This window comes from Chenopodium album, chromosome 7 (genome assembly GCF_948465745.1).
Source record: "Chenopodium album chromosome 7, dcCheAlbu1.1, whole genome shotgun sequence".
NCBI classification, from domain to species: domain Eukaryota; kingdom Viridiplantae; phylum Streptophyta; class Magnoliopsida; order Caryophyllales; family Amaranthaceae; genus Chenopodium; species Chenopodium album.
This window is the reverse complement of record NC_137840.1, coordinates 51,297,472-51,306,826: the sequence shown is the minus strand read 5'-3', so window position 1 is coordinate 51,306,826 and position 9,355 is coordinate 51,297,472. Positions and strand designations below refer to the sequence as shown.

The 9,355-nt window shown below is 37.1% G+C and overlaps 1 protein-coding gene across 3 annotated transcripts; it reads right to left on the bottom strand.

The window, feature by feature from the left end:
- Positions 1 to 3,167: 3,167 nt before the first annotated feature.
- On the bottom strand, positions 3,168 to 8,931 carry LOC145639050 (origin of replication complex subunit 2-like). Of its 3 annotated transcripts, none has more exons than XM_081690161.1 (7): positions 8,718 to 8,931; positions 7,696 to 7,830; positions 7,476 to 7,582; positions 5,003 to 5,135; positions 4,554 to 4,845; positions 3,707 to 3,934; positions 3,168 to 3,604 (listed from the first exon to the last, which is right to left on the bottom strand). In XM_081690161.1, exons 2-7 carry the CDS (start codon positions 7,822 to 7,824, stop codon positions 3,405 to 3,407), a joined length of 1,089 nt encoding a protein of 362 aa, XP_081546287.1. In that variant the 5' UTR covers positions 7,825 to 7,830; positions 8,718 to 8,931; the 3' UTR covers positions 3,168 to 3,404. The 3 variants fall into 3 exon arrangements, with proteins under 3 accessions (XP_081546287.1, XP_081546288.1, XP_081546289.1); XM_081690162.1 differs by lacking the exon at positions 8,718 to 8,931 and adding an exon at positions 8,140 to 8,425; XM_081690163.1 differs by lacking the exon at positions 8,718 to 8,931 and adding an exon at positions 8,071 to 8,140.
- Between the last annotated feature and the right edge of the window lie 424 nt (positions 8,932 to 9,355).

Sequence of the window (9,355 nt, the reverse complement as noted above, 5' to 3'; positions counted from 1 at the left end):
TTAAAAATTTTGATGAGTGCAATCGATGGGAGGCGATTCTTGATGACTTGCATGAGAAAAATGAGGCTTACTGGTTCCTTCGATCGAGAGTTTCGGAAATTAGAGATAGAGACCGAAACACTAAATATTTTCACCATAAAGCATCACGAAGGAAGAGCAAAAATTTTATTAAAGGGCTTGTGAATGCTAACGGAGAGTGGTGTTCTGGCAAACAAGAGGTCGAGAAGATTATTCTTAATTTTTATGGCTCCTTGTTTACAGGTGGTGAGTTTGATGAAGAGTTGACCAATGAGGTCCTTGCTAGTGTTCCGTCCATGGTGTCCGAAGGTACAAATCTCTCCTTATGCCGTCCTTATCTTAAAGATGAAATATTCACTATCCTTTCTCAAATGAGTCCTTGTAAAGCCCCGGGCCCTGGTGGTTTACATGCTATTTTTTATCAGAAACATTGGCATATTGTTGGTGATGATGTGACTTTATTTGTCAATAATATTATTTCTGGTAGAGTGTCGATGTCTCATGTCAACCGTACTAATGTTGCTCTAATTCCGAAAGTCAAGGACCCCCACTTGTATTTCTCAGTTTCGGCCTATCTCTCTATGCAATGTGTTATATAAATTAGCCTCAAAATCTGTGGCTAATAGGCTAAAGTCGCTTCTTCAAGGGTTGGTCACAGAAAACCAAAGTGCTTTTGTTCCCAAACGCTTAATTACTGATAATGCTCTTATTGCTCTGAAGCTCTTTCATACCATGAAGAAGAGATCGAAAGGTCGTAGGGGCTCGATTGCTATGAAGTTGGACATGAGTAAGGCTTATGATCGGGTAGAGTGGGAATTTCTGCGGAGATTGTTAACCAAGTTGGGTTTTGCCGGTGCTTGGGTGGATACTATTATGACCTTTGTATCTACAGTCAGCTACTCTTTTATCATTAATGGGATTCCCTCGGAAGATTTGATCCCATCTAGGGGTCTTCGTCAAGGTGATCCGATCTCCCCTTATCTTTTCATTCTAGTTTCTGATGTTCTTTCTAGAATGTTACAGTTGGCTTCGGAGAGGAAATTGATCCATGGTGTTCGGGCGAGCAGGAATGGCCCTGAGATTACTCATTTGTTCTTTGCAGATGATAGTCTCCTGTTTACTAGAGCTACTCGACAGGAATGTTCAGTCATTGTTGATATTCTCAACAAATATGAAGCAACTTCCGGGCAAAAAATAAACCTAGAGAAGTCGGAGGTATCTTTTAGTAAAGGAGTCTCTTTGTCATCAAGGATCACTTTTAGCTCTGTTCTTGGTATGGAAATGGTTGATAGTCATGTGAAATACCTTGGCTTGTCGACTGAGATAGGGAGATCAAAGAAAGCGGTTTTTGCTTTTGTGAAGGATCGAATATGGAAGGAGAAGCTTTTGTCGAGGGCCGGGAAGGAAGTCCTTTTAAAATCTGTGATCCAGGCAATCCCTACTTATCTCATGGGTGTATATAGATTCCCAATCGGGTTAATTAATGAGATTCATAGCATGATGGCTCGGTTTTGGTGGGGGTCGAATGAGAGGGGCAGGAAGATCTATTGGAAGAGTTGGGATGCTTTATGCCAACCCAAGTTCCTTGGGGGTATGGGGTTTAGGGACTTGGGGACTTTTAATGTAGCTCTTCTTGGGAAGCAAATTTGGCATTTAGCAACTAATGAGCATTCTCTTGTAAGTCGGGTAATGAAGGCTAAGTATTATCCGAAGACGTCTATTTTTGAAGCTGCTCTTGGCCCGGTTTCGAGCTACTCATGGCAAAGTTTATGGAGCTCAAAGGCTCTAGTGAAGGAGGGCATGTTATGGAGAGTTGGGAACGGCCGAGACATCGATATATGGAGGGACCCTTGGCTTATAAATGGCGACACTCACTTTGTTACCACTGCTAGAAGGTCGAATGGGTGTGAGACTGTAGCGGAGCTTATTGATGAGGATGGATGCTGTTGGAAGCCGGACAAATTGGAGAGTATTTTTAATGATCAAGAAAAACAGGCTATTTTAGCTATTCCAATTAGCGAGCGAATGCCGAAGGATAGTCTATCCTGGGCTTTCTTGAAAAATGGTTGCTACGAGGTTAAATCTGCCTACTTGCTTGCTAGGTTCGTCGCTCGATTTGGATAATTTTGATCAGTTCTGGGTGGAGCTTTGGAAGGTGAAGACAACCCCTAAGGTGCGTCATTTATTATGGAGATGCTGCTCCAACTCCTTACCTACCCGTAGTGTCTTGCTATACAGACATCTAATTGATGACCCTTGTTGCCCATGTTGCAATTCAGTCAGTGAAACAGTCACTCACGCAACAATTTCATGCCCAAGTTCGCACCAATTGTGGCTTAAGAGTGGCTGTGGGGATGCTCTCAAATTTGTTGCATCTGAGTCTTTCGGGGAAACTCTACTGAAATGGGCAGAGCACCTTACAGAGGAGGTTTATCAAAGGTCCTTGTTCCTCATGTGGTTTATTTGGTTTCGCCGTAACAAATGGGTCTTCGAGAATGTGTGGGAAGCGGATGAAGCTCTCCTTACTCGACATAGCAGATTGGTCGTTGATTATGGTGAGTATACAGAGAAGATCTATGGTGGCACAACCCCTCCGTCTCAACCTGCTGGTAGACCCACTTGGCAGCCTCCTCTTCCTGGTGTCACGAAGATTAATGTTAATGCAGCCATATCTGAGGAAGGATGGGTGGGAATGGGAGTCATTGCTCGGGATAGCAAAGGCCAGGTCCTGTTCTCAGCAGTCAGCAGAGCTAAAGCTCGTTGGGAGCCTTTAATTGCGGAGAGCAAGGCTGCTCTTTTTGGTCTCAAGAAAGCTTGGGAATTGGGTTATAATGATGTTATACTAGAAGCCGACTCTCTGTAGCTAGTATCAAAGATTAAGAAGAATTCATTCTCCTTGGCAGCGGTGGATGGCATATTGGAGGATATAGTCGTGGTTAGTTCAAAGTTTTCTTCCATTTTTTGGTCCCATGTAAAGCGTGAGGGTAACTTTGTCGCCCATCACCTAGCTAGGTTAGTGCCGTATGGTCGTGAGCAATTGTGGGAAAATCTTGTTCCAGATGAGATTTCCTCTTATGTATTCTTGGACACTCTTACTTTGATTTAATGCACTAACCGCTTTCTTTCAAAAAAAAAAAAAAAAAAAAAAAATCTAGAGCCCATAATATTCAAAGAAAAGTTTTATAAAGCATTACATAAGCTAAACACAAGCAAAGGGAAAGAAAATACATAGAGAAGACTAGAAGAGAGGTATATTCTAAGAGAGGTATATTCTAACAATATGCCGCCAGCCAAAACGCTGGTTCGTGAACAACCATTTATACAATACATGAGTAAAATGCTCCTGGGCTGCTAATCCTGATATCATATCAGTATTCTGGGCAAGACTATTGACTAATCTCCATCAACAGCTTCTCAATAGCTTCAGTTGCGAGGGGAACATATAAGCAATCCTGCCCATCAGAATGTTTTCGAGTCTTCACCAACTCGTGATCTTTAAATTCCGTCAGGTGGGAGTTCAGAGTGACCTGACTACTCACAAGGAAGCGCTCCCGACAAATTGCGTATAAATCATTGACTGTCATCCCTGAAAGAATTTTTTTCCCAGAGATGAGAAAAAGTGTATTAATGTGGGGAATCAACAGCCTAAATCGCATATATTGGTGAATAAGAGCAAAAGGTTACTCACCTTCTTCATCAGGATGAGCCAGTTGATACTCCGCAAGAACTTTGAACACACTTTGGGCATTTGGTGTCAAACTTTGTAGAACTATGGCAGCTGTTTTCGCAGTTTGGCCACTACCGCTGTGCGCAAGAATCAGAGGATGGAACGTTGTTTCAACCTTGTATGGCGCAAAGGTTGGGACATGATGGCAGCACCAGTTGAACTGTGTGTGGACCATCTTTTTATCCCATACTGCCACCCAAAGAAAAAGCATGCTAGTAGTTAGGTCCTAATTCTAATGAACTTAGATCCATATGTAATAATAATCATAATAGAGCTAAATCAAGGAACAAAATATCCAAGTTAGCTGATTGCCAGAAATAATATGATAATAATAAGCACACACTTGCATCCAGTAATTGTAATTATGCTTCATTGTTTGAAAATAGCTTAGATTGTAAGTGCAGCAAACTATTTTGACAATTTGGCAGGCAGAAACAGAAAAACAGAACATGTGCCAGTTATATCAGCAGTTTTAAAATTGACATGACCGAAGTTTTGAAGAAAGTTGGAATAAAGGAAATATTTGTGAAAAAGCTAGAACATATAGATAGCAGCTAATGGAAGCAGAAGGCAAAATGCCTCAGACAAATGATGCATTATATGTTTTGATCAAGGTTTTGAATCAATGATTTGATCGTGCGTTATATGTAATGTAACCCTATGAATTTCAGTGAAGAATAAACTACAGGAGGGGTGAACGAGAAAAGATTAAATAAATAAGTAATTATAATCAAAGGACATCACTATAAAGAGTTCAATTCCCTAAAAGTCTCAAAGAGGAGAAAAAAACAAGGATAATAATCCTTACACAATGATGCATTTACATGATCAATTGATGCAACAATTCGAACATGAGAGCATGCAGCCATCCGTGCAAGAAATTGCTGAGTGTCGGTATCCCGTAAACCAGGTCCATCAATATTATGAATTAGAACACACACAAAAGAATCATTTTCCTCTGCTAGTGATCCATCCAGAAAAGCAAAGATTTCATCTGTGGATTTAGAATTGTATGGTAGTTGAGCTTTAGACAAGCTTTCAGTTGTTTTCCTACTGGATTTGATTTGATCCCATAAAAGTTCAGCCACTGCAGCAATGACCTGCAGTACAGAACATTGTTAAAAAGATCATGCTTACCTGGGGTCAAAGGTGCACTTACAAACATGACAAGGGGGAAGGTAAACAGTACACCTAGGAATCTAGGATGGAGAGAAAAGGTTTTCCTTGAGAGGAAAACATTTCCTCTAAACAGTTTACCTGTTTGATATTTACTGATTGTAGATAACCGTTGACTACAAGCACTGAGTACTCGGTCAAAGTCGTTGAAGCAAAATCTTCAGTCAAGGCTTTCTTTGATCCAAAACCATACATAAGAAGGCCAAACCCACACCTGAGTTAATGACATCAAATTGAAAACAATGGTAAAAATAATCTTAATATTCCATTTAAGTGTATGCCCATGACTCCACGTACAAGATCAACTAAAGAAAACTTAAAGCTCAATATGTTAGGTCTTGATAGATTGGTCATTCGCAAACAATAATGGCAACATTCACTTAGCAGCCTAGTGCTCCATGCTCCAAGTGTTCGAGTTAATTATTGTCACAATCATCATTACATGCGTTCTTTAAATTTCATCATCTGAAAATATTAGGTTAAAAGCTTCTATTTGCATCATCAAACTTACATCAAGTGAAGCACATTTGCCCTGACTTTTTGAGCATGGGAGGTATAGGGAAGACAATATGCAATACAGCTTTAGTGACCTTACTCTGCCATATCGGCTAAACTCTTGACTTATCTAACACTACATGATAATGAAAAGAATTTTTCCTATAGTATAGTTAATAAGCTTGATATTACTTCTCTTAACATTGATTCTTTAACAGCCAGTATCAAAGTTTCTCTCAACCAACCTCAAGAATACAGCAAAATCTAGGCAAAAACAGCAAGTTACAATCCAAGATCAAATAACAGAACAAAACATAGGGATAATGGCCCAAAAAATAGTTCTGAATTCCTATTCCTCCAGTTCCAATCTCCACACATTCACATCTCTGATCAACAGGTCACTTAAATTATGCTTCAACTCTCAGCAATCCTTCTCTGAGAGAGCTTGAGATTTCAAGAGTATTATCCCTTTAAGAGAAGGTGCACTGCTAACTGTTCCTATTAAATTACAGCACAGGAAAGTTGTGATCATTACTGATCTAGTGATTTCCACAAAGTCAGCCTCTAAGTATATATATTAATATATACGACGTATATGGAAGTCAGATGTCAGGTTAGGAACTTATTTTTTACTCCATTTCACTTACAACTAAAGAGGATACATATTTCATGTAGCCTACTATAGTACAAGTAGTATGTAACAACATTTCAAGTTTTAACAAATGCATAGAACTAGGCAATATTATGCATGGCTTTATGTCATCAAACAGAGGTGCTCATCATAAGACCGCCAACAACTAAAGTAAAATAAAATAATAGGAAAAATAGAAGTCCCAATTTATCTTCCAAATTGCTTCAGGCAATAAAAGATATAATAAAAAAGATGTTACATGTAACAAAATTAATTAAAAGTGGGTTGAGACTTGAAAGAAAAAGTAGTAAGAGAAAAAGATGGAATGAAGTAATGAACATAATGTTAACCCAAACATGGATACACTCGGGCAATGTACAAGCATTCAAGGACATAAGGCATCCATTAAAATTATTCCATAATATAAAAGACATTTGCACGATTTCACATGAAAATTTCAGGCTAACTTGTTTGCCATTTCTTGTCGAATATTTAATTACAAGCTGATATGCAACTGAGAAATTCTTGCAAATGAATTAACAGAAAAGAAAGTAGGATAAAATCAGATCCAAATTAAGTTTAAAGACAAAATAATTTTCCGGCATTGATCTTCATTTGTCTTAAATAATATAGCTCTACAATGAAAGTACAATAAGAGGCAGCATATAACTCTTGTACCCTCTTCCTCTATTTCTATATTGTTCTCTACCAGCATGTATTTCAAAATAATGATGTAACCAATAGAAATTGAAAGTGTCACTCAAGATAAATGAAAGTTCGGGTTACACATAAAGTTCGGTACAGTGCAGTAGAGAATATATAACGTCCACAAAGGAACTATGTGCCTATGAGACCATAAGGGCAGTGAACTAAAAGTGAACAGCAAGATTGAATCTTTAGTACCAAGTAGGACATTAATCAATAGTTTATAATATCCTTAAATAGTTTATCCCACCAAGAACAAGATTGTATAAAAAGCTTGATCACCTTTAAATAAAGCACACAACTAATTACAGGAAATTGTTTGGTATCCATATAAAGCATCCTAATACAAGACCTCAACTCAATACATATGGTGCTGACTGCTGATCCTGTTCTTTACAGAGATACAAAAAAAAAAAAAATAGTGCAGCGAAATAATTGCTTATAGAATTAATGAATTAAGCATTAACGATGATAGCCTACTTAAACATTTGCAAATTAGGCTAGGTTTATATCGCAAATGGAAGGCCAAAGTGCTAAAAAAACATAGGTAATACTAATTAGCCAGAAATATGTATAGTTAGCATAAAATCATACAGGCATCAATTCTTATATCCTTAATCCATGAAAATATTGAGATCAACGAGAATAATAGCTATCTATTTCAAACTTCCTTAGGTGAACAACCAAAAAATAAAAAAATAAAAAAAAAAAATCAAAAAGTACCTCAGTTCAAACAACCAATCCTGATATAAACTCCTATAGCTATCCATCAATGCTTTAACTTCTTTTTCATGCTTCGGTTTGAGATCCATAGCCGCGGCTCTAAGTTCCTACAAGTGTACATTAATTTATACAATCAATCATAAAAATAAAAAAAATAAAAAAATAAAAAAAAACACATCGAGGCACACAACCCATAAATTCTAGGAAGCTTTCAATATACCTCCTCCGGAACAAGATCAATATCAGAGAGTTTATGCCCTGATTTTTTCGCCGAAGCGCCCGATTCTTTTGCCAGGAAGTAATTCCTAGAGAACCCAAAATCCTCATCTTCCACATCATTGATATCCATTACCACCTTCAGGTAAAAAAGAAAAACTACCAATTGAGAAACCTCATCAAGTAATCAACCACTTAAGTAGATGATATACTCAGACCTTATTTTATTTTATTTTATTCACAAGCATTTTAACAAACAGGTGGTGGTCATATTATATTCCATGAAAATTTTCAATTTTGGTAATTATAAGACCACCAAAATTGAAAACTTATACAATATTTTTTCAACAACATTCAATTTACACCATAAGGACATAACCTGATGAATAGAACTATTTTTTAATAAGAATTCGTTTTCATTCCAAAACCCTAGTTTTTTTTTTTTTACCAGAAATTCGAAGCAGTAGAAGCTGTAGAACAGAATATAGGGGCCAAAGCACACAACTACGGCACAGCCACACCAGTACGAGGCAACCACAGAAAAAAAAAATAAATAAATAATTCGAACCAGCAAAATTAGGGATAAACCCAAAAAAAATCGAAACAGAGATTAGTAATTGCAGAAATTGATTCAGTAATTTGGAATGTAGAATATAGAAATTTAGGGATTTAGAAATGTAGAGATTAGAGAAAAAAATTTAGAGATTTAGGGAGTAGAATTGTAATGGCTCCGATACTGTGCCACGAAATAATTTTCCGTACTTTGTATTAGAGTATGAGTAGCGTATTTATACAAGAGATAAGGGCTCATAAAATCGGTCCGTTAGCTATACAATCTACACACTAAATATAGGCCCTAACATTTTTTTTTTTCAGATTTTACTCAATGACTTACAGCAATTTCAACTAAAACAAAATACATGCAAGAGCAATCGAAAATACTATACTGTAAATACGGAAGTGTTGAATAAATACTTACCGTTTTTTTTTTTTTTTTTTTTTTTTGATGAAAGAATAAATACTTACCTAGAGGAGTTGAAGTATACAAATATTGGTTGGATAGTGACCTTGAATGAAATTTGAGGGTGTACCTTCAATCTCCCGCGCAAATCAACAAACCCAATTTATAGACTGTGCTCCTAGACCCGGCTAAAAAGGCTAAATTCAGCCATAAAACCTCTAGCTAGTTTTTAGGCGACGGAGTATGAGGAGCTTCCTTACCCTTTAGGCCTTTACCACCGCTGCTCCATTTAACTTGTTTAATTTGAGTGGGTTAACTAGAGAAGATGAAAATAGGAGAGAGAAAGAAGAGAGAGGAGAGATAGAAGAGAGTTTGGAAAAGGGGTGTGTTTAGGTGGGAAGAAGAAAATAGGAAAGAGAATAGGAGATAGAGAAGAGAGAGAGAAAAAATTATATTGCGGCTGGCCGTACGGTTTGGCCAGCCGCATATGAAACTTTGTGTATACAAATTAATCGTAACTTTTACTCCGTAATAAATAACTTATAACTCGGTATTATTTCCATCGTAAGATTCGTTATAAAAAGATTTAAAATAACATTCATTTAAAATGTATTAAAATAAAAAAAATAGAAAATCAATAAAAATAAGTTTTAATCAGAAAAAATAATTTTAGCTTGGTAAAAATACTTTCAGTTCATTAGAA